We start from the raw sequence: 22,879 nt of genomic DNA, 5'->3' as shown, positions 1-22,879 counted from the left end.
AATGGGTAGAGTAGGCCTGGATCTCGGGGATTCAGTCACGTTCAAGGGTTGGCGCGTGACTCGGCTCCAGGACTCTCGGATGTGTCTCCCTTCTGCTGTTCCTCCATCGCTCGTTTGCGAAAATAAGCATCTCGCTCTGCTTTCCGAGCCGCCGACTTGAGTCCCCGTTTGTGACTATAACTCTTCAAATGGATCTCCCACTGCTCCTCGCCTACCACAACTTTCCCACAGACATCACAGGTAAACGTCGTCATGACCGACCCGGACGGAGCCTGCGCTTGCTCTTCTTTGGCGCCAAGCACTGCCCGCGCCAGGGGAGAAAGTGATTTGGGATCGGGCGTAGATGTGCCGTCCAACAATGCCTGAACAATGCCTTCTGACGGCGTCGTGATAAACTTGGTCCACTGGTCGACATCGCTGCTGTCGAGTAAATATAGGCGTCGAGTCATTCCCGTGTCAGCGAGTGCCCGCCATAACTTGTTCCGGATCCACTTGATCTGTGATGTGCCATATTGCCGCGTTGCGCTGCGAATGGACTCGACGCAGCGGTCTCGCAAGGCTTTCAGTTCCTCTTCACTTCGGCCTCCCTCCCGGCACGCCGTAAAGTATGGTGCCAGCTCTTTAAACCCAATCGACACCCACACGCCCCGAGTCTGGTCCACCTCCATACCTTCGGCTTCCTTCTTTTGTAAAAAATCAAACATGGTCTCCGCCTCGGCCAGCAGGCCTTGCTGGATCATCCCGTCCACTCGCGCGTCCAGGCGTTGATTGAGAACCTCCCTCTCGGCATGGACCCAAAATATCAAGGTCTTGTCAAACCGCAATAGTCCCTCTGACTGCGACACGGCTTTTTCCTTTTCCGCTTGCTGTTCGGCATAAATCTCCGAGGCCGGTCGCCCAGTTTGAAAGTATATCTCTAGAGAGCGACGAATCTTGCGCGCGTCTTTGGGGTGCCATCGTGCTGCCATGGCTGGGTCCACTTCTTTTAATTTCTCCATGAGCACTTCTGGCGAGGCGTCGAGGATAGGCCATTTCTCGGACGTGGACGATGATTCGGGCTCTGGTTTTTTCTTTGCCACATGGTCATCCTCCGCGTCGGATCCCTCACCGACCAGTTGGTCCTTGAACAAGACGGCTTGAGTGTAGTAATGGGTTCCGCCAACCAGGATGGGAATCTTGCCGCGACTTTGAATCTCGGCGATCAATCGCAGCGCTTCTCTTTTGAAGTGACCGATACGCCATGCCTCAGTTTCGAGATCGACACAGCTCAAGAGGTGGTGGGGGATGCCCTTCCGTTCATCCAGAGGGATCTGATTGGTGATGATGGGGAGGCCGCGATACATTTGCATGGCATCCCCATTGATGATTTCACCATTGAATCGGACGGCCAAGTCCACTGCGAGCTGTCTGTATCGATTAGTCCATTGTTTGAGGATGGAAGCCGGTCGACCATCCCGGCAAGGGTCTGGACCCCTACAGTTTGGCTTTTGCGCTTGTAGGTTGCCAAACTTGGCGGGGGAGGGCCTCTTCATACCTTGGATTTGCCGGTGCCAGTTGCACCTACGACAGCTATGAGAGGATCCATGATTGCTTGACGAAACGGATTGAGAGATCGGAGGGCTTTGAGCATGCCGATCTCCACATTGTGCCTCTACAAGATGGCGAGAATGGATCGACAGAGCCTCTTTGCGTGAATGACGCAGCCTCAAGGGTCGGTTGGTCTCAAAGTCGAGTGAATTTCATTCGACACGGTGAGGATGTTCCCCGTCTCGCCCGCGCAGGAGATTATTTCCTTATCGGTGTGCTTATCGGTGCCATTACCTCATCTGCGATGGGGCCCTGGCGGGATCGATTCACAAGCTCATCTGAATACACTTTGCTCGATCGATCGCTCATTTTAACAATCTCGTGACTCATCTGATTTTGTTCTTCTCCTTAAACACGTCTTTTCCCTTTTGATCTGAGAAGACTAAGATCCGTGTGTTCATTGCATCTCATTCACACCCGTCTCCAATCTCCCCCCATCTCCCCCACTACTTGTCTCCGCCACCTAAATTCCACCATGACAACGCCCACCCCGTCCATTGCGGTCAAGGACCTTTCGTACAAGTTCCAGGACGGTTCCGATGGTCTTGAGCACGTCAGTCTTGATCTGCCTGCGGGTAGCCGAACGCTCCTGATCGGTGGTACGTATCAAAGCCAGACGCAGTTGTCCGATGTCGAACAGTGAGTAGCTAACCAGCATCGGATGTAGCCAACGGGGCCGGTAAGACCACCCTCCTGCGTCTTCTGTCCGGCAAGAAACTCGCCCCGACAAACACCATTACCGTCGGTGGACTCGATCCTTTTAAAGACAGTCTCGAGGGCGTCACCTACCTCGGCGTCGAATGGGTGCTCAACAGCATCGTCCGCACCGACATTGACGTGCCCACTCTTCTCGCCTCGGTGGGAGGTAACCACTGGCCTGAGCGTCGCGATGAACTCGTCGATATTCTCGACATTGACCTTTCCTGGCGCATGCACGCCGTCTCTGACGGTGAAAGGCGCCGCGTCCAACTCGCCATGGGCCTCCTCCGACCCTGGACGGTGCTTCTGCTGGATGAAATTACCGTTGACCTGGACTTGCTTTCCCGGAGCAACTTCCTAGCCTTTTTGAAGCGGGAGACTGAGTCTCGGGCCTGTACGATTGTCTATGCCACACATATCCTGGATAACCTGGCACAGTGGCCTACGCATCTCGTGCATATGCATCTGGGCAAAGTGAAGGCGTGGGGCTCCGTGGAAACCTTTTATGGCCAGGTTCCGGATTGGACGTCGGAGAATAGTCGACTGGGTGAATTGGTGCTGAAGTGGCTGAAGGAGGATCTCAAGGCGCGAGGACCTCGAAACGATGGCTCCTCGAGTCAGGCCAAGACGTATGGAGCGATGAATCAGATTGGCGGGTATGGACTGGAGAAGCGAGCTGAGTAGATGAGAGGGATGGACGATGATTATTGCACGCGAAGAAAGCGTCGGCTTACTGATTCGACATGTTCTGTCTGATTTGCGGCTCGCATGTCCGTCTCTCGAGCTCGAATGTGCAATATGCCCTCCTCTTTCCCCCCTCATCTTCCTCTCCTTCTTCTTCTTGTCCTCTACTGTTTTCAATATCCTCCTCCACCTCTTCCTTGTTGGACCTCCCAAGAAATCTCCCACATCCCACACCTTACCGATTCTCTTCCTCACTCACACACACACACTCTCTCTCTCTTCCCCAACGGGTTTCATATTCGCCCTTTCATCTCCCATTCCCAACTTGCCCGACACCGAGCAACGTAAATCCATGCGCGCCTCGCAATCTCACCTCTTTCATCTCTCTCAAACCCAACGAACCATTTACCTTCATCCTTACCCTTCAACAACCATTCATCTTCAACGATTATTGACCTTCAACGAATCAAGGCACACGCGCCAAAAACGGGACCCCTCAACCATCACCCATCACCATAATTTCAAGATCCTTTACAATTTCAAACCAAACAAACTGCACTTGACCACATTTTCTTTCTCGCCCCTCCCATCTAATTCAACCTCATCGCAAATCCTCCATCCTCGCCCCAAATTAGTTTCCATCTCAACATCCTACATGGAGGTCTCGTTGATTCAACCACAACTGACTCACTTACCTACTCTACTACCCACCTCCTCAAACATAGTATAAACAAACAACCAAAGACCGAGAGTGATTAAAGGAGCCTGGCGAAAAAAAAAGTACAAGCCCCCTCCCCCAAAAACAAATAAAAACCAAGCAAGAGAGAAAGAGAAAAAAAAAAAGGGGGGGGGGGGGGGGTAAGGGGAAGATGAAACTTGAAATTTCAAAATCGTTATCTTATTCCATTCTATCATCATCAATTTGTGAACTCGTATTCTTTGCTGCTTTCATAGGCATTTGTTGCACTCGAGTCACCTTGTTCTGGGGTGTGTTAGTGTATTCATTAAATGGATACAGGGTTGTTATCTAGGAGGTACGTTTCTCGATTAATGTCGCCAGTTGATGATGTGCTCTTCATCATGATACTCGGAGGGACGTAGGTACTTGACAGGGTGCAAAGAGGGAGGATGGACCTACTCAGGGTGGCATACCATCTCATCCGTAGGTAGTTAGGACTGTAGGTACGCGAGGGATAAACGTTGGAAATGCGCATAGGGCAGACGGGAGCGAGGTGGAATAGAGGCGGATGTAATAGATTATATGGTACGGCAGATTGAGAATTGGATTGAAACGTGACGATTGAGGATCAAAAGGGAGAGGGAGATTCATGCCAAAAATGAGATAGGCAGAGGGAGGACTACACATAAGGTGAAAGACGAGAAAGATGCATCACGTAAAGCAGAACAGGAGAGAAAGAGGAGAGGGTTTACTCATGGAGAGAGGCTCCACTACTGCTTACAGAAAAGAGTCGATCGTGCCCGGCAAAGCAAAACTGAATGCAATCACCATTCTGGTCAATAGAGAGAAGCCACAACGAGAGGGTTCAGAAAAGGGTCCAAATTGCGAAGAGAGAATAGAATATGGCGGATGGAATATGAATGGCTTCGTCCACAGCCCCGTCTCCTCCCCACGGACTCACTCAAAAACCAGCGACACGGCGGGAGAGAAGAGACCGATGAAGTCGTTGGAAGTGAGCGGCATGAAGATTCCAATTAGACCAGACAGGTCCTCGCGAAAGATTCGAACCATGGCCCAGAGCAAAGGTCCAGAGAAACGGTTGCAGGCAATCAGAGAAGGAGAGCAGAAAGAACCAGAACGGTTGCGTGTGGCTATCACCAGCATCAGCTGCAGTATATGCATCTCTGACGAGTGCCAAATAGCCGACTACCACGGTAGACATCCCGGTTCCTTCTCAATGCCCCCAACTCATCTCCCACGAACCAGCCTCCTTTTTCCCCTCGGCAGGTGTAGCTATGCAGCCTCCAATCCCAAGAGACTAGACGTGCATTGTAAGGGTATCACTTTTTCCTCCCAAGAGCATGTCACAGACACCTCAAAAAAGTAAGATAGAGAAAAAAAAAGAAAAGAAGAAAAGAAGAAAAATGCAAACTCAAACAGGGGGGGAAGGGGGGAAGGGGGAGAGGGAGAGACGGGCAAAAGTAGAAATCAAAAACTCCAGGGCCATGGATCCCACCAGCGTGACAATCATCAAGCTCCTCCACTCCCATTACAGAAAAAAAAACCACCACTGGTCATGTCAAATCGTCCCGCTCTTTGGTGCTCCGCCGGAGTCAACACGGGTTTTCACTGGTTTCATTTCCACTCAGCCTCCGCAGAGACGTCCAGGTCCTGAGGAAAGGAGGGAGGGGAGAAAAGGACTCCTTTCTCTTTCACTGCACTCATCATCAAATGTCCCTTCGCATCCTCCACCGCTTCTTCTCTCAATCCGAAGTCCCGGTCCATAACGGTTTCGCAATTGCCAAAAATGATTGCCGTCGCGTATTCCAACAAGATGTACAGATTCCGCGTCAACAATCGAACCCCTTTCCGTGGTCGTTGACTCTGAGTGCATCCCAAAGATCAAAGGTTGTCTAAAGTGTGATGAGGCTGTTCGGATGGTGGCGCACTAGTATGCGAAAGAAGAGAGAAAGAAAAAAAAAACTTTGACAGATGTGCCTCGCGAAGGTGGTATCGGCCAGCTCAGTCGAGATGAGCCATCATCTCCTCTTTGGCGAGTGGCTTGAAATTGTTGATATCAAGACCTTGGGCCTCCAGGGCGGGACGCGCGTGAGGGGGCACAATCTGAGAGTTCAATTCGGGAGCGATGGAAAGTTCTAAGAGAGATGGGTCAGTGAGGCCTCGTTCACAGCTTTACGTCACACTCGAGTGAAGATCACGTAAGCCCTCCAATCTGAGGTCTCCGATAGACTTACCGTGTCGAGTGAAGTTGAAGAGAGCAGGCAAATCCTTGGATGGATTGCCGGGATGTCGGGAATCGGGTAACCGGGTCGCTGGATCCCGCAGCTCATCGAAGAAGGGGTGGCACATGGCCTCAATCGCCGACAATCGTTGCGTGGGGGTATATTCCAGGAGCGCCGAGATCAGGTCAATAGCCTCGGGAGGTGCTTTCCGGAAGACCTGCAACGGGATCAGTGTCTGAAGGAACTTTTGCAAGGATACCGGGAGGAGGGGGGAGAGAGGTGCTGCGATGCAGGGGAAAGAGGATAATTCCAATCACTTACCTTGTTGAAGGGATGAGGCTTGATCTGAGGGAACTTGTGCTCCATGTAGTTGGGGTTCATGGTGCGAATTTGTTCCCGGGTCGGGGTGCCAAGCACCTTGATGATCTCCACCAGCTGGTCGATACCCGACTCACCGGGGAAGAGGGGTTGGCCGAGCATCAGTTCCGCCATCACACAACCAGTTGACCACACATCTAGCCCAGAAGGAAAAAAGATCAGCCCTGACGGTCCATAGACACACAGCAACAGGAGCGAATGGCGAATGCATTCAGCAACGTACCAATCTTGGTTGTGTAGTTGGTGGCACCGAAGATCAGTTCGGGCGCGCGGTAGTAGCGCGAGCAGATGTAGGAGACGTTGGGCTCGTTCTCGATCAAAATCTTGGCGGATCCGAAATCACACAGCTTGAGAATTCCGGTAGCGGGATCCAGCAACAGATTTTGGGGCTTGATGTCGCGGTGGCAGATGCCTTGTGAATGGATGTAGGCCAGCGATCGGAACAGCTGATAGATGTAAAGCTTGACTTCCAACATCGGCATTGTCGTCTTCAGCTTGCTGAAGTATCGCGACGCGCGATAGACGGTCTCGGGAACGTATTCGAGTACCAGGTTCAGGTACACTTCATCTTTCTGCAGTCAGGAGACATGGGGGAAGATGCGGTCAGCAGGACAAGATGAGGAAGAGATGGATGGGTTTTTTTGGTTTGTGGAGCATGGACTGAGGGGCGGCAGCGTCAAGGAGACGGTAGAACCCGCTGATCCCATCTCCCATTCATGTCTTGGAGAAGAGGCAGGGAGGGAAGGCTGCCATGACGAGACACAAGAACACTAGATGAAGGAAGATACGAGGGCGAGAAGAGATAGGAGAGGAGAAAGAGCACCAAGACACCAGCACACGTACCCTATCGCCATTGGAGTAATAAAAGGCCTTGAGCTCAACGATATTGGGATGGCGTACAATCCGCATGATCTGAAGCTCACGGTTCTGTGCGAATCATGTCAGTCCACACGAGGTCAGACCAGAACTGTTGAGAATTCCTGCATCAACACCAGGCTTCCCGGGCAGCCTCAGCCGTACCTTGAACCGTTTGTCCTGCAAGACCCTCTTGATGGCAGCGTCCTCGCCGCTGGGTGCCATCTTGGTCTGGAAGACCACCCCGAATGATCCATTTCCCACGATCTTACACTGAGTGTAGGAGATCTCCTTGTGCTCGCCAGTGAGGCCATCTTGGACCTTTTCGCGGATAACCTCTGGGCGTGGAGAAAGCAGACGTGAGTGAACGGTGAGCAGAGACCGAGAGGCGCAATTGAAGCGCGCTCCGGGGGAAGAGGGAGAGGGTTGGACTTACCACCCATTCGCAAACTTGGGAACAGCCCAGGCCGACTCTGTGACATTGTGGACAAGAAAAGAAGAGTTGAGGGGGGGGAGGGAGAGAGAGGGAGGGATAGGCTATTGCAGAGAGGAAAGAGGATCCGTTTTGGGCGAGGTGAAGGTCGGGTGGTGGAGTAGCTTCGGAGGGAGGGGGGGGAGGGGGGAGAGAGAGGGGGACGAAGCGTGTGGTGTGGGCGGCAAGACCAAATGGGGCGAGGTGAGAAGAAACGGCGAACGCCAAGAATGCACGAGAGGAAGCGCGGAAGAGGCACGGAGAGAAAGGAGAGCGAGATGGCGAAGACACGAAGAGGATAGGGTGTTTTGCTGTTGAATAAGATGGGAGTGGAAAAGGGTCGCGCGTCCGGAGAGATTCTTCTGATGAAGAGGGGGATTTGTGTGTCAATTGTGTGTTTAGGAATGACTTTGTAGGGACAAAAGGATCAAAAACAGTAATTTAAACCCAATGACATGGGCGTGGAGGATACGAGCGGGTACAACTGGGGACTGGTGAGATGCTAGTGGGTGGGAGTCACGAACAGGTAGCGTTGTGACGGCGCTGAGAGCTCGAGCTGGTGCCCCGTGGTGCCCGTACAAAATACGTTCAGCCGTCTGGTGCCGGTGGTCACTGGAAACTGCCGCTGACGGACAAAGTGACCACTTGCTGCTGGTCACCTGTGGCTGGGTGAGGGCCGACCTTCCCGAATACAGCTTAGTGAGCTGGGAGGACGGTAATCTGGGTAAATGTAATACCGTGATCGTGGGTATCACGAGTGGAGACCATGTATTGTTCACGTCCTGTGTCTGGCTGGGTAAAGTGAGGTCTAGGATCAGGTGGCAGAGGAGGAGCACCGGTTTACAGTTGACCACACACTACACCTATGGCTATCAGAGAATATAAGGACATCCACAATATTGCATTGACCCTGACGGGGAAATGGTACGTGACACATGGTTTTTTTTGTTGAAGCAGTTGGTGGCCAAGAGTCAGAGACCAAAAAGGGAAACGCTATCGGCGCACGTCAGAAGGGTACTTTTAGTCTGGTCCTGGTAGCTGCAGAGGGCATGGGAGGCGGGAGTCGAGGATGACATCGATCATCCGACATCGAATCCATGTCCATTCAACTCATGTGGCACCGTGGCATGCGCTTGTGGCAGTGGACATATGCACGCAATCGAAAGGGAAAGGAAATACCAGCCCATCCGCCATCCAGGTCACTTCTTCGGGTGGATGGCCACGCCTTGACCATATCAAAGAAGAATCTCTTGTATCTAGGGAGTCGATGGAAGCGACTCGAAATGCAACCGATCTTCTTCTACTTAGGCAACTGAAGCGGAGATATAGAGACCATTCTTATAGAGATGATCTTGCCTAGACGAGACAAGTGTGCTGGTAAGCAGCATGGGTTCCATTTGTCGGATGGTTCATGGATGAAGTGTCGCGATTGGTATTCAACAATGGGGCACACACTGCATATCTCGAGGAAAAGTGGTCCTCTTCAACATGCCTGGTCCTCTTCATACGCCCATGCGATGTACGGGACTGGTCGTCAGGGCATGACCACCGACTGCAGTACTTGCTGAAGTCGGGAGGATCACTGTTCATACCTCAGCTCAACGCCAGCTCAGCTACCGTGTGAAAAAGAGACGGCATTCGATACGAGGCTGACGCACCTGCTGCCCTCACATGTTGGAGAAAGGGAGCGAATGGCTCCAACCATGATATCATCAGACCCGGTGATGGGATTCTGTCATACGGAAACCATGAAAACAGTACAGAACCGGGCAGGGCTCTTTTGGTACAAAGCGAGAGATTACACACACATATTACCAGTGGACTCCCTGGACTGTAATCATGTGCCATGCAGGAGCAGTCTAGCAACGAAAAGAAAAAAGAGAGATCAAGCTGTAAGACATCCAACAAAAGTCATTACGCCAAAACCCAGTACCGGTGCCCGCTTTTTGTCTGGTTCGGCTCACGATCAAAGCAAACATCAAGGTTGCATGCAAACTCAAACGATACCGGTCCAGCAAGCATAAGTTCATCCACCCCGTTTCTCACTCCGCTTGTTCATTCAATGCCAGTTAAGGCCATACCAGCAGCACTGGACTTTGCCAAATCACAAGCTCTCACATCTTTTTTTTTCTCTCCAACTCACCTTCCCGGGAGATTGCCCAGTTCCGTCCATCCTCATGACCCATTGGACCCTTTCCACCCCCAAAAAAGGCACTCCCCCAAACCGGAACCTCCAGTGATAGAATGACTCGGCAAGACACTTAATCCGTGCCCGAGGTCGGCTGACCTCCTGTAATTTTCCTCGTTTTCCCTCCATTTTGCCCAATTTGCCCCCAGGAGCCGTGACTATTGGCTCCAGTGGCCTCGTGACCACGATGTCATCGAGTCTCCAGTTGGGACGTCTGGTCTCCACCGTGTCCAGCTGACTTGAGGAGGAAAGAAGATGAAGCTTGGACCATTCTGGGGCCCGTGGAAACGGTCGCCCCGTTCCACCAGTGCTGCTAGTGCTCCCGTGTCGGGTGCAGAGTGGTCATTGCTTAACGGAGGGCGCTGGAAGGCAGATGGAGATGGGAGCTTCGTCACCATGGACAGAGATGCTGGGGGAAAAAAAAATGGGGGAATGGATGGAAACTGCAGGTGCTCAGAGCAATAACAAGAATAGTAGAGGAGCTGGAAGTCGGGAAAATTCACTTTGTATGGAAGCTCATATGCATTTTACTCGCCGGCGCTGCGGATGACGACTTAGGGAGCCTTCCTGGAATCACATTTTTCACACACGGAAAGTTTCTTGTGTGCCTCAGGCTCATAAGCAGCCACCTGACAGCCATCCATGCGTCTGTCAACGACTCAACACCGCACGCCAAGCGTAGATACACTGTGTGTGCTACTCTGAGTATTGTATCATATACAACGGGTCTGAATCATGGATGGTTCCTAGAGACAGAAGACATAAGCACAGCCCGATCTGTAGAAATCCATGAGGCCCTCGGTTTCTTTTTTTTCCTTCATCCTGGAGGAAAGTCTACTGTCGCATACCCCAACTCCAGTGTTTAATTGAGGCGTGATGAACCTGCGCATTCAAACGTGTCTCCTCAACAGTACTTTCCACCTGACCCATCCCCACTTCCTCTCTCCTCCAGACAATCTAGACCGAGCACGAGCGCCTCCTCCCCCCTGGACTTCCAAAGCCACATCATGTCTAGATCGTACGCAGTCTAGATCGCCGCCTGTTTTTGCTTATTGCCCAGATCATTCTATCCCAAAGAGAATAATCGATGCGGATCATGCCCACCATCCACCTTCTTCCCTTGGAATGTGAGGCCGGTTCCGTGTCGGGAAAGGCCTCTGTCGCGAGGGGTTCCCGAGCTTGTCATTTGTCCGAAGACTGTAAGGGCTGGACTTGACTTGGTCTAGCGTCTCCTGTATCGGAGTTGGGATTCAGCCTCCGGTCATGGAACGGATCCGGTTCCAATCTTTCCTCATGCAAAGTCCAACCTCAATACATAGATGGTCAATTTCCTTGGGCTCTCCACGACGTTCAAGGTACAGTCTAGCCGAGGAGAAAGAAAAACAAAACAGAGACACACGGCTGGCTGCTCATCTGCTTGGACCACGATAAGCTTAGGTGTCGGATCACAACCTTACTCTCGATATGGAAATATACAAAACTGTCTTTGCTTTTTTTTTCCTTCTCTTTCTCTCTCTCTCTCTCTCTTTGTGACTCCGCCTCCCCTGTCCACCTTTTTCATCCCCTTGCTGATGGCGGCTTTTCATCCCCTGTTCACTCACTCATTTGTCTCTGTCTTTGCCTTTGGGTCTGTCTGCAGCTCACTGCCCGCAGATGGACTGAACCTACCAGGATGAAGCACCGAATCCAGGTACATCATTTAATAGGGGCTGCGCGCACTGTCCAATGCTGGAGACCAATGCTGGAGATTGATAAGAGTTCGTGACGGCCGTTGCTCACCAGGTACGGCACCATACCATGCAGTATGCACTGGATACGCCACGTCCTTCCTGCTACAGCTGTTCTCGGTGACTGGCACTGTTTTCTCCATTCAGGTCTAAATCTAGATCACTAGTAGATCAGAGTCTAGATTCCACCTGTACCCACCGATTAGTCACACCTTGTCCACACCATTTCACTCAATTCCTCGCTTTTCTTCAGTGTGAGCCCCGACGGCCATTCTGGAGCGCTCTCCTGCGTGCCAACACCCACCGTGCGAGATCCCGCACGCGCGGGACTCGACATGACCAGCCAAATTGTACATGCTTGTCCTCGATGCACTTTCAAAGCCCCCATCCCCTGTTCGCTGGCACAGCAGGCAATTGGTGATCATGGAACTGGAATGTAGGTAGCCAGCAGCCGTAGACTTTGATCATCGACCAAAAACCACCTGGATCGAGGGTCGAGGCCCTGTTGATAATCCAGCTAATGAGCGGTCCGGTCGATGCTCCAATTACAGATCATTCACCATGCACTGACAAACCAGAGGTGCAGTATTTTAACTTTGACGGACGAACCATTTTGATTTTTTCTTTTTTTTACTTTTTATCGAAATACCTTTTCTTTTTCTGCCCGGCTTTCGACCAAGATCCGTAGAGAAGCGAGGATATCGATTCAAAAAGTCACCTCAGCCAAGCCATATCACTGGCGGTAAAGAAGCGAAGAAGCGAGAAGTGATCGTCCGCGTCTATCACGGATCAAAATTACAGTATTGCTTTCGCGACTTTACGAGCTAGAGAGCCCAACTCCATCTCCGAGTCCTTTTGATATCTGGGTATCCAATCCTTTCCAGGGACAGGGCCCAAGTGTCGACACCGCTAGTTCGGACAAGAACCAAAGAAAGACAAAAAGATTCGAGCCTGGAACTTGCCTCGGAGATTTTCTATCTTTGACCTGATCCTTCTGTCAATTGCCTTTTTATTCTCTCTTTTTTTTGCCGGCCCTTAATTCTGTAAAGGGCACACCGCATTAAGGAGGTACGGTGTGGGTGTGTGTGTGCTCGGATGTCGGGCCGTGGCGGAAAGATGCAGATGCTGGTTCCCTCTTTTCCTCTCTTGTCTACTTCACCTCGACGAGTTGTAAATGGAGGAGGAGGGTTGGGTCCGTGGACGGTGATCAGGGTGATGAAAATGGGCTCAGATTCATTGATGTACATACGATATTTGTGGGGGGTGGGGGGGTTGTTTTGTGTATACTTGGTCAAAATCAGGTACACTACTAACTACTAGACAACACAAAGGTACAAAGCTTCAAACATAGGCATGTACCTTGTACATAAATATGAACCCTTACGCTAGGCAATATAATTCCATGCCGGCTAGTACTAGTGAGTAGGTACGGGTTAAAGTACACATGGATTCAAATTGCTTCGAATCTTCCAATCTGGTACGGAAACAACCCTACGGCCTCCGGCTCCATCTTTCGAAATCCAGGGATAGTCAATCCATCCCGTCTGTGCAGTATCTAAGTGGGGACAGTTTACCAAATGGCCTCACGACCTGAACTTTTGTACACACACACACAGGACATATAGAAACCGACCAGGAGGATTTGTAACAGAATTCAATCCTTCTCCCTGGATGAGTCCACTTTTCCCTTTTAACCAGGCTTTTTCACATGTCGCCAGCCACCCTCCGGTTTTGCGCTCAGAATCCGTACATGTAACCACTCCAACATGGCACATGGATTCAAGCTTTTTTTTTTTCCAAATCTGACTTTCCAGGTAATAGTAGTAGGAGTATTTAGGCACCAACCTGTAGGTTTCTGATTGGCGACAAGAGCCGATCAGGAAGTCCTGGGTGACGGATAGGTACCTAATGTATGAATATAGTATGGTACTTTGCCCGAGGGAACTGCTGCCCGGGCGAGAGAGAGAGAGAGAGAGAGAGAGGGAGGGAGGGAGTCTTTGTGAGTAGGTTTCGGGCCACTGCACTGCACTGCATACATGCCCGGGCCTAGTAGGATATGATTGATGGAAGGATACACCTGCAACAGAGGTACCCAGGATTTGGAAAATAGCGCACTTTGATCAGCTTTTCAAGTGCATCGATTGTCTCCTTTTTTCTCCCCTCCTCTGGTTGAGGATGAATCAAAATCGTGGTTGTTTTGCACTACTGGGTCAGTGAGCGAGGGATATGGATGTGTACTGTACTGTGTGGACAGTCTATTTGGTGTCAATAGATGTGTTACTTTGATATAGTAGAATTGCTCCCTGAGCAGTTTTTAATCCACATTGATTCTCCACCATGTGCTTGCTAGGTGGCGTAATTCTCTCATCGAGTCATGTCTGCCATCCCGACCCAACCCTCCCAGCTGGGGCAAAGGCCGCGGGGGCAGTGGAACTGCACTAGTATATAGTGAGTGTCAGGCACGGGAAGGGAAGAGACTAGTCAGGAATCGAAGAATCAAAGAACCACTGAACATGGATTCTGTCAAATGATGTAGCGTGGCATGCGGTTGATCAATCTTGAATCAAGGGACAATAAGTACGTGCATCCTCCATATTGTATTCCCATGAATCCGAGTCCATTCGACAGTAGCCCTGCGAGGCCGTCCCGTTCCCAACGCCTTCCCCCAGCCCCGTTGGGTGCCCAGGGGGCCCAACGATCCAAGTGAGTCCCCTCCCGTGTGGAAGAGAATCGGGACAAGTGCAGAAGAACCGGGCACGACCTGAGCTGCATCTGGCCGAAAATGGTTCATCGGCGGTTAAACCTTGAGCAGTAGAGGGTATTCACTCATGATTATGGATGATGAATTATTACCCTTACAAGGGTTTCGAAGTCTTACATATATCAGGTATGCGAATCGACCAGTGTACGGACGAGTAGTGTGTACCTCTCTGTAGGTTATGTTTGGGTATGTGGGCAGTGCACTGCGCAGCCGGCGGTCGAGGAAACGAAACGAGCGCGGAAAAGTCAAAGGCCCCACCGAAGAAACTAGTCCGCGTTGAGCCATCTGCGTCAATGGTATGGCCCCAAGCATCTTCCAAATCTTGAGTGCATCGCATCGGCTACAGGGACATCCATGCGTCTGTACAATGTGCATTGGGCAGAACAAGGCACCATCTCGGGGAAAAAAATGAAAACAAAAAGGGGGGAGGGGGACAAAAGAGATTGTATCGGATCAAAAGATTTCCTACATTTTTTTTCAAGGAGGCGTCTCATGTCCATCTTGCACAGATTGCTGAAAAGGGCGACACAGCTAGGTGAAAGGTGTTGGATATGGGAAGGGCATGACATAGTAGAGTGCTGAGTACAGTCGGCTGAGTATAGTCGTAGTCGAACATGGGTGGCACTGTGCAGATTAAGCGTCAAAACGACTCGTTTTGGACGGGGTCTCACTGGATCGAATTTCTTCTTGTTTTTTTTCGACTCGCAAGTCCCAGCGCGCGCCATGCCGATCCAATCAGGACAGACATGGTCTCTTGAGCTCCGGATTCAAATCAAACGTCTTGCCTGATTTTGCCTAGGGCCCACTTGGACTATGGACCTGACAAGCACTGCAGCAGACTTGATCGCAGGGGCTGGCAAGAGTAAAGACCCATGCGCAAATGTGGAATGTGTATACAATTGTACTGTACATGCATACCAACGCCATACAATATGTATTATATAATAATGAAGCCCTACGGTCACTGGTTTCTTGGAGCAAAATTACCACCCAGTACGGTAACTATGAAGAACTCTCTGCTTGACTCTTTCGAATGCTCATCTATGATTCCAAAATTCATCGATTCAATCGATTCCACACCATGTCAGATCTGAAATGAAGCGCATCTGCTGCGGCATAGACCACCAAACGGTCTCCCTGTGAAGCGAAAATATCAAAACAATCATCATGTTAATCGTTTCAGTCGAGAGTTGCCCATCATCTTTGAAGATCACGTCCCTGCCGCATGTCCATCCAACGTCGAATCACAAGTGATCCGGTCCCTCCTCGACCGCCCATCCAGGGGAGGGGGAGGACCTGAGCAGCATCACTATTCTACTCTTCACATCTGGTCGAGTGAATCCCTCTTCACTCCATGATTTATCGTCTCTCGGGATTTGGCTCGCACCGTGCCCATTCCCGGTAGACGTCAATGTCGCACCCGTGAGTACTGGATTTTCTACATTCAGTAATATCATAAGACTATCCGTCAATTATCTACGTGACAGTGCGATCCAGCCAAATAAAATAGTAAATATATACTGTAACTTTCCAGTCCCGCCTCTATGCTTCACCAGATTCGGCGGTTCATCTCTTACCCAGCCTCCTCTCTCGTGATGACGTCAAATGCATGGTCCTATCGAACTCGGTACAAAGTCACTACGATGAGTCGCTAGTACCTTTACCCCCCTCGTCCCTTGCCACTTTCTTTTCTACCATCTGCATCGGCACTCGCTCACAACAATAGCGACGACCAAAGCGAGTGATCCATCTCCAATCCCCCCTCGGGGCCACCGACCCACACGGGGGTTCGAGCCCCAGATATGCAGGGTAAGAGGCCCCAAAAAAAGGGTAAATTTCATCATCGACGGGCCCATGTCGATTTTGATTGTGATGTACAGTACATACAATATTAATGAACGAACCATCTTCATTAATCGGACGATGAGAGCCTGTGTGGGGAAGGGGTCGGAGGCAAGAGTCTAGTAGTGTACGGGCAAATGGAACCAAGTGAGTTGACTAGTACACTTGGGGCTAGATATACCCGCAAGATGACTCCCTGATGACTGCATGTAGAACGAGCGATCGGCGATCGATGGGGATGGATCATGTCTTTGATGTATAAAATTAACATGGGAATATTTGGGAGCCGTTGTATACAAATAGATGTAGATGTGATATACTACTACGGAATCTGTAGTACAGACTATGCGTAATACTTTATAGGACAGCACATGGTGGCGATGTGTACCATATGCGTCTGGGGCAACAATCATTTTGTATACTGTTTCAATCGTCGGGAAGGGCAAGAAGCTTGTGTGCAATTGAATATTTGTCATGAGCTTTTTTTTCTCGGGCCCGAAGACTCGGGAGAAATGATTTAATCAAAAGTTGTCTCTGGAATCTGGAGGATATTCTGTAGCGTATGGAGACTGCCAAATGAGATAGTGGTATCTCCCGGGTAGACCTTCAGGGTATATCAGGTACTCAGCTAGATGTCGCTCTACAGTAGACCATGCAGCAGTGATCACGCTTATTCCCAGTTCTCGACATCTCTAAATACACTTTGCATATGCTGAATATCTACATATACTCACCCACTACTGTGCCTTGATTGTTTTTTTTCTGAAACCATGATAGAAGAATGGAGATGCTGAGGACTTTCAACCTATATGGTCTCGGTGTATCTCATCATCTCAAAATCCAGATTGCAAAATCACTAAACGCGCTAGTCGATGCATCTAAAACTAGGACAAACTACGCGCCTCTAACAAGGGCAACATTGTAGATTATCAACGCCGGTATGCTACGGCGTAATAGGAAATTAGTATCGGCACGCTAATCCCCTTTTCCATGTCTCTAGACTTGTTGATTCGATTTTATACGCTAGGTACCTAGAGATGAGGAGGTGCAAGTGACATGAATATCTATGTAAACCATTCAACGCATGAGGGCACAAGGAATGCTAGACATCTGATATATTGTCATGCATACGGGTCGTCCACACTGGTTGCGGTCACAGATTTTACAGGTACCAAGGCAAGGGGGATATGAAAAACATTCCAGAGTGCCGCACCAGGCTTCTTCCAATTATTGAACACGTGGGCAGGAAAATCAGTGACTGGAGATGTGGTCTACTGCTCTATGGAATATTTTCGAAGAGTCAAAGCCAACACTGCATCAGCAATGGTGATTCTATCAATCAGGGTTGAAAAATATAGATTGATCAGTACTGGTCAAGTTCGAGGTCGTCAGATACATGAGCCTCTGGTGGGGGACCTGAGAGACGAACCAGAGATCACACTGACAAGGACTTGCCCAGTCAAATCTGGTGGCTATTCCAAAGTTCAATTAAAAAATAGCGTCATAGTTTGGAAACTGCATTTGTGAGCCTGTCTCAATAAAGCTACCGAATAACCCGGAGACTCTGTGAGCGTTAGATATGCGAAATATCAAATGCACACAATGCACAAAAGTGTCCACGAGGCAATCTAAATCTTGAAAATCCGAATGAGAACATAGTGATTGCAGGGCTCGGAAAACTATAAAATGAGAATCCAGCATTCAAGAATGAATGAAACTTCACTTTCAAGCCACGAATCCACGGCAAACCATTTCAATATCCTCGATTTTCTCTTAGCGAGCCACGGACACAGGGAATCTGTCAAGTTTGTAACGGACGATCTACATGAGGGTGCATTAATCTCGCCCTGCACGCCTATGAGGGGGGGAACGTGTGTATTCGCTCCTGAACCAGACTTTCTGAAACGAATGGACCATAGAATGTACCCCTGGTCAAGAATATGTCCGATTTTCGCCGAAACAACCGTGTCCGACTGTTTGTAGGTAGTGGTGAGGAATTTTAAAAGTATGCGGCATGCCGCGCCAAACCTCCTTCGGCTCCGAGAATGTTTCGGTCGTTTCACGTCCAAAGGCTCGAGCACAAATGTTCTCGAGTAGCGGCTGGGGAGGTAGGGGAAAGGGGAAAGGGGGTAGATGGGCAAGCTGGACTCGGCTGTTATTGTAAGTGGGCTTGTTTGACTGGTTTCATCCATGAAATATCGCGCCAATCTAGACACTCGGGGGGTCTTTCTAGTCTCTATGCTGATATTCTATATCATAGGTCATATCGACTTCATCCTAAGAAAGAGGTCAGGAAGTTGAGGCAGAACACCACGCTGAATAGAATGGAGCGTCTTTCATAGTAAGGTTGTTCTGTGGGGTCAAACGGGGCTGAGGTTTAAAGCTGAAACGGTCATTTATTGAGATACCATATCTGCACTCGGGCCATCGTTGAAGAGTGGACCTCTACGAAGTGGTACAGATATCGGTTGAGATAGGTAGGCAAGACAAGGCTTCTTATGTAGAGAGTGGGTACAATGGAAGAAATTATGAATAACGTGGAGGCAAACAAATAAATAATCGGGCTACTCTCATACCCTCAACATCATGTTTCTTAGGGGAAGAAGAAACAGAAGAAAAAAGAAAAATCAACAGAGCCGACCATATAATCAATGCTGACATGCCAAATTATGATCACCCATGGTACTGCAACATCATATAGACACTGACCTTTAGCGCTCAGAGCTCCTCAAAGTCAAAAAAAAGACTCTTTCCAGTACACATCCAAGTGACAGCCGCCGCGCGCAACCCGATTTGGTCCAATCAATGCAAGATCTGAGAACTCGCGTGAGAACTTACAAGTCCACTCCACTCCTCTCCGCCGGCGCCGCTCCAAATCAAATCAAATCAAATCGGTGCAGGCCATTCATTAATCTTGCGAACCAGAGAAATCCACGCCCCATCCAAGTGGACCGTTCTCCACAACTAAAATTGGATTCATTTCAAGGAAATGAGCCACCAGAGCCAACACTTGGTCGCGGCGGGGGGTGAACTGGAGCACTGCTGGTCCCAGGGACATTTGTCCTTTCTCCAGTAGTGGTTGTATTCAGTATTGTACGACTGTGGGACCCGGTTACAGTGGTTAATGTTTTACGATATTGAACGATGAATGTAGTGTATATGTATCACATACATCTCTCAAACCTTAACAAGAAACAAGTATGTAAAGGAAAATCCACGTTGAACTGTCTACATCAGATGGAACTACAATCTATCACACTCGTTGCATTTGTCCCTGCTTCTGACAGCAAGATTGCCAAAGGTACATGTGTACATGTAGAAATTCCTTATATTGAACCCATAATCCAAGCATCATCATAGAGCGTAGACTATCTTCCATGTACAGACCAGTTAGATTTTTCCGTCTTTATCTCTCCAAAGGCCTGAGATAGGCATATAGCCTTTTCATTAAGAGAACAGTTAGAAAGATGGAATCGTGGCCACTCGAGTGTTACCCTCGCCTCATCGATTGAATACACGCGTAGCCATGATTCTCGATTCTCGATTCTCTCTGACTCTCCAACATCGAAATAGACTAGTCAGTCGAAACGTGATTTGGTAAAGCACCAGGGACGGCTTTTGACGATCCAAAATAGACACTGAACAAATGACTCTCCATACTGCGCGTCGCTACCTGTTCGATTCTCAAAAACCATCAAGAATACTTTCAATGAATGTTCTATACACTCTCAATATCCCATGGATATGGGGATCTGCCACCCCGTGCAGCCTAGCGGGTAAATACTGGCTGACCTACAAGCTGACAAGGGTTGAGATAGCGTGAGTCAATATGGTTGCCAATCTGTTGAGCAGATTAATTACAGAGGGTGGAAAGGGTCATGATTGATGTCCCTGTTGTCTATATCTTCTTCTGTTTGTTTTTCGAGACACAATGCAATCATTCTTCTCATGTATACCAACGACAATCATGCTCCAGCGCAAAGGCTAGCTTGGGTGTATTCGACCGTGGAGTGAAGATGGAGGAAAGATCGAGGAACTCTCGAGCATCACCGGTGGACGAATAATATCAGCATCTGCAGAGTCGTCCTCTGGTCAGATATCAGGGAAAGGAAAGTGGCCACCAGAGGCACGCATGGTGTCACCGGCGGTCTTCTCTGCAGGGAACAATGGTCAGCGAGGACCGATACGTGAATGTTTGGACAAAAGAGAATTCGTCTGGTCTTTGTACTACGTCCATACAGCAAGAGAGACGCGTCAAGGCGAAAGGGTTCAAGGCTTCACAGCCAGTTTTAAGCACGGGAAAATTCGCTGGAATTGAGGGTTCGAAGACTGTTTTACATTGGTCCGTCTATGATGCAAGATCATAACCAGACATCATCTCTGCCACGGATATCCTGTATCCCTGCTCCTGCTTATGCCCTGGTCCGTCCACTCCAGCCTTGATAGTCCTCTTATCATGCTCCACGCCACATCAGAACGTCGTAGTCTTCGAACGCAAGCACGTACAATGTCAAAACAGGAATGGGCTATCTCAAGCTTCGGCAGGGCGAGAGAACGCGTTTGCCACAAGATGAAACCAGGACGCAAAGACGCACTGGGAGTGGCGGATATCAGACAAAAAGACGAACAAAAGAAGCTGAACTGCAGCGAGGAAACAATGCCGGGAGGAAAAAGGAAAAGAGACGGAGTTGAATTGGACACCGATGGTAACAGGAAAAACGATGTGAATCTATACAGGTCATGCGAGTACTCACCCTTGGCGCCAAACAGGTGCCGCCGATTTCAGTGACCCTGGAACAGGGCGGTCCGTACCGAGGAAGAGAGACAAAGGGGGAAAGTGACGTGCCCATGTCGGTTCAAACTATGGGGAGAAAAGGTGATGGGATGGGAGAAAGAGTACTAATAAAACAGAGTGGTCGAAAGGGGGGTGATTAGCCCTCTCGGGGCGCCCTAGCAATATGTTTTGCGAAGGAGCCCCAAGAGGAGTCGAGAATGGGCACATTTCGAAGGCGGAATGAGAAGAAAAGATTTATGGGCTTAGAAAGGAGGGGGCATCATGTTAGGGTCAGCCTTCTCCTGCTGCTCCATCAACTCCTCGCCAGCAATCTCCAAAGAGACAGCAAGGCCAACCTTGGCCGTTTGCTACAAGAAGAAAAGAAAAGTTAGCGATCACACGCTAAGGATGGTAACTCGGAGATAGTGATTTTGTCTTACCTTGGCCTGGTCAATCTCACCAGCGAAAGTCAAAGAAATGGGCATGGCGATGCGCTTCTCCAACAGACAGCTGACCTTACCAGCACTGTCAACCTGAGCGCGGAAGGAAGAGGCGCGGAAGTCGTACTTGGCACCAATAGCAGTGGTACCATCGCGGCTCGGGCCACCCATCATCATTGCAGCGGCGTTGGGGGCGAACTGGAGATTCATGTCGACACCAGCCTCAACGCGCTCGGACAGCTTACGCCAGTAGGTAGCGGCAAAGGTGCCCTGAGCCTGCAACTGAGCGGTACCAATCCAGTCGTCACCCTTATACTTGGCGCAGTACGAGAGAGCGGTCTCGGGGCGAGCATTCAGACCCTGGCGCTGCCAAATCGCCTCGAAACCGAGAGCGAGGCCGGGGGTGACGGACTGCAGGTAGCTACCAACGAAGATACCAGTCAAACCGCCCTCGAGGAAGGATGGGTTGAATGCTTTCAGAGATGCAGAGAAATCCTTGCCAGTGTAGTCATTGTCGATCTGCATCAGACCTTGGCCACCACCGGGCATGATCTGAGCATTGGTCTTGGTGACAAGGGCCTGGTTCCAGCGCCAATTGTAGACGGCGGAGAGGGTGCCGTCACTGCCGAGGTTACCTTGCATGAAGACCTGCGTTGGAAAACATGAAAGTCAGCCATCCGCAAACCAAAGGTCGAGGTTGTTGCCAATGAATCGGGGCTGGAGAGCTTCAAGCTTACCTTGGGGCTGCCGTACATCGAGGAGAAGGCGTAGGGCGGCAGATTGCCCGAGCCTCCCATTGAGAAGGCATGGGACACGCGGAAGAGAGGAGACATGCCAAAGACCTTGGTCAAATCGGCACGGAGGCCGGAGAACATGAAATTGGACAGCAGAACCTCCTTCTGCACCTCACGCGCGATGTTGTCCACAGTACCGGGGTTAGGCAGGTTCAGCAACGCCCGACGCTCCGAGAACGAGGTGTAAAGGTCGTTCACGATTGCCATCGCGGGGTTTTCCGTAAGAACGGAGAGAGATGATGTGAGGTCGGCCATGTTGCAGGGTATGTGAGTTCGATTTCGAAGGCGCTGGCACGCGATACTCGGTCAACGGGATAGATCGTTGACAACAAGGAAGAAAGAAGCAAGGCCAGAGAAAACAGAGACCAGCCCGGGGGGGTTTGGGACGAGCAAACGTCTCAGATCAGGTGAGTGTTGATGGGAGAAAACGGTAGGTGATCTCCGTTCGGAGAAGAGTCAAGGATGGTTGACTTGAGATATTGATGGTCTTGAGTGAAGCCGAGCTGAAGACTTTCCAGTTTGAAAATTGCCAATTGCGTAGCGTCTTTGGTTGCTGCTGTCCGCCGGGGCTACCTTAGGTAAGCACTCCGGGCATTCTCGGACGTGTCGCAGTACTCGGCGAAATCCTACACTTGGTATGCGATTGAAGGATTCTGCCTAGTCTAATAAAGATCATACACTCCCAGAAACCTTGAATCTATAACTGAAGCAAATAGCGCTCTTATCAAAAATATCCACTCAGACTGAATCCCAAAT

At 50.0% G+C, this 22,879-nt stretch overlaps 7 protein-coding genes across 7 annotated transcripts; 3 read left to right on the top strand and 4 right to left on the bottom strand.

The window, feature by feature from the left end:
• Positions 1 to 41: 41 nt before the first annotated feature.
• Positions 42 to 1,585, bottom strand: POX_c04481 (uncharacterized protein; the record flags this gene model as incomplete). Its single annotated transcript, XM_050113356.1, has 2 exons — positions 42 to 1,403; positions 1,535 to 1,585. 2 exons carry the CDS (start codon positions 1,583 to 1,585, stop codon positions 42 to 44), a joined length of 1,413 nt encoding a protein of 470 aa, XP_049970912.1.
• Positions 1,586 to 2,062: 477 nt separating this feature from the next.
• Positions 2,063 to 2,970, top strand: POX_c04480 (ABC transporter domain-containing protein; the record flags this gene model as incomplete). The annotated part of the gene is made up of 2 exons (XM_050113355.1): positions 2,063 to 2,186; positions 2,255 to 2,970. 2 exons carry the CDS (start codon positions 2,063 to 2,065, stop codon positions 2,968 to 2,970), a joined length of 840 nt encoding a protein of 279 aa, XP_049970911.1.
• A 1,385-nt stretch (positions 2,971 to 4,355) lies between these two features.
• Positions 4,356 to 5,036, top strand: POX_c04479 (uncharacterized protein; the record flags this gene model as incomplete). Its single annotated transcript, XM_050113354.1, has 1 exon — positions 4,356 to 5,036. The coding sequence occupies one exon, from the start codon at positions 4,356 to 4,358 to the stop codon at positions 5,034 to 5,036; it is 681 nt and encodes a 226-aa protein (XP_049970910.1).
• A 635-nt stretch (positions 5,037 to 5,671) lies between these two features.
• POX_c04478 (Glycogen synthase kinase 1) lies at positions 5,672 to 7,607 on the bottom strand (the record flags this gene model as incomplete). The annotated part of the gene is made up of 7 exons (XM_050113353.1): positions 5,672 to 5,805; positions 5,905 to 6,109; positions 6,214 to 6,434; positions 6,494 to 6,842; positions 7,114 to 7,197; positions 7,291 to 7,463; positions 7,562 to 7,607. 7 exons carry the CDS (start codon positions 7,605 to 7,607, stop codon positions 5,672 to 5,674), a joined length of 1,212 nt encoding a protein of 403 aa, XP_049970909.1.
• A 4,010-nt stretch (positions 7,608 to 11,617) lies between these two features.
• On the bottom strand, positions 11,618 to 11,849 carry POX_c04477 (uncharacterized protein; the record flags this gene model as incomplete). The annotated part of the gene is made up of 2 exons (XM_050113352.1): positions 11,618 to 11,668; positions 11,736 to 11,849. The coding sequence occupies 2 exons, from the start codon at positions 11,847 to 11,849 to the stop codon at positions 11,618 to 11,620; spliced, it is 165 nt and encodes a 54-aa protein (XP_049970908.1).
• A 3,968-nt stretch (positions 11,850 to 15,817) lies between these two features.
• On the top strand, positions 15,818 to 15,928 carry POX_c04476 (uncharacterized protein; the record flags this gene model as incomplete). Its single annotated transcript, XM_050113351.1, has 1 exon — positions 15,818 to 15,928. One exon carries the CDS (start codon positions 15,818 to 15,820, stop codon positions 15,926 to 15,928), a length of 111 nt encoding a protein of 36 aa, XP_049970907.1.
• Positions 15,929 to 21,152: 5,224 nt separating this feature from the next.
• Positions 21,153 to 22,378, bottom strand: POX_c04475 (Mitochondrial import receptor subunit tom40; the record flags this gene model as incomplete). The annotated part of the gene is made up of 3 exons (XM_050113350.1): positions 21,153 to 21,257; positions 21,330 to 21,977; positions 22,067 to 22,378. 3 exons carry the CDS (start codon positions 22,376 to 22,378, stop codon positions 21,153 to 21,155), a joined length of 1,065 nt encoding a protein of 354 aa, XP_049970906.1.
• Between the last annotated feature and the right edge of the window lie 501 nt (positions 22,379 to 22,879).

Source organism: Penicillium oxalicum, chromosome III, assembly GCF_001723175.1.
Source record: "Penicillium oxalicum strain HP7-1 chromosome III, whole genome shotgun sequence".
NCBI classification, from domain to species: Eukaryota; Fungi; Ascomycota; class Eurotiomycetes; order Eurotiales; family Aspergillaceae; genus Penicillium; species Penicillium oxalicum.
This window is presented reverse-complemented; position numbering and strand designations above follow the sequence as displayed.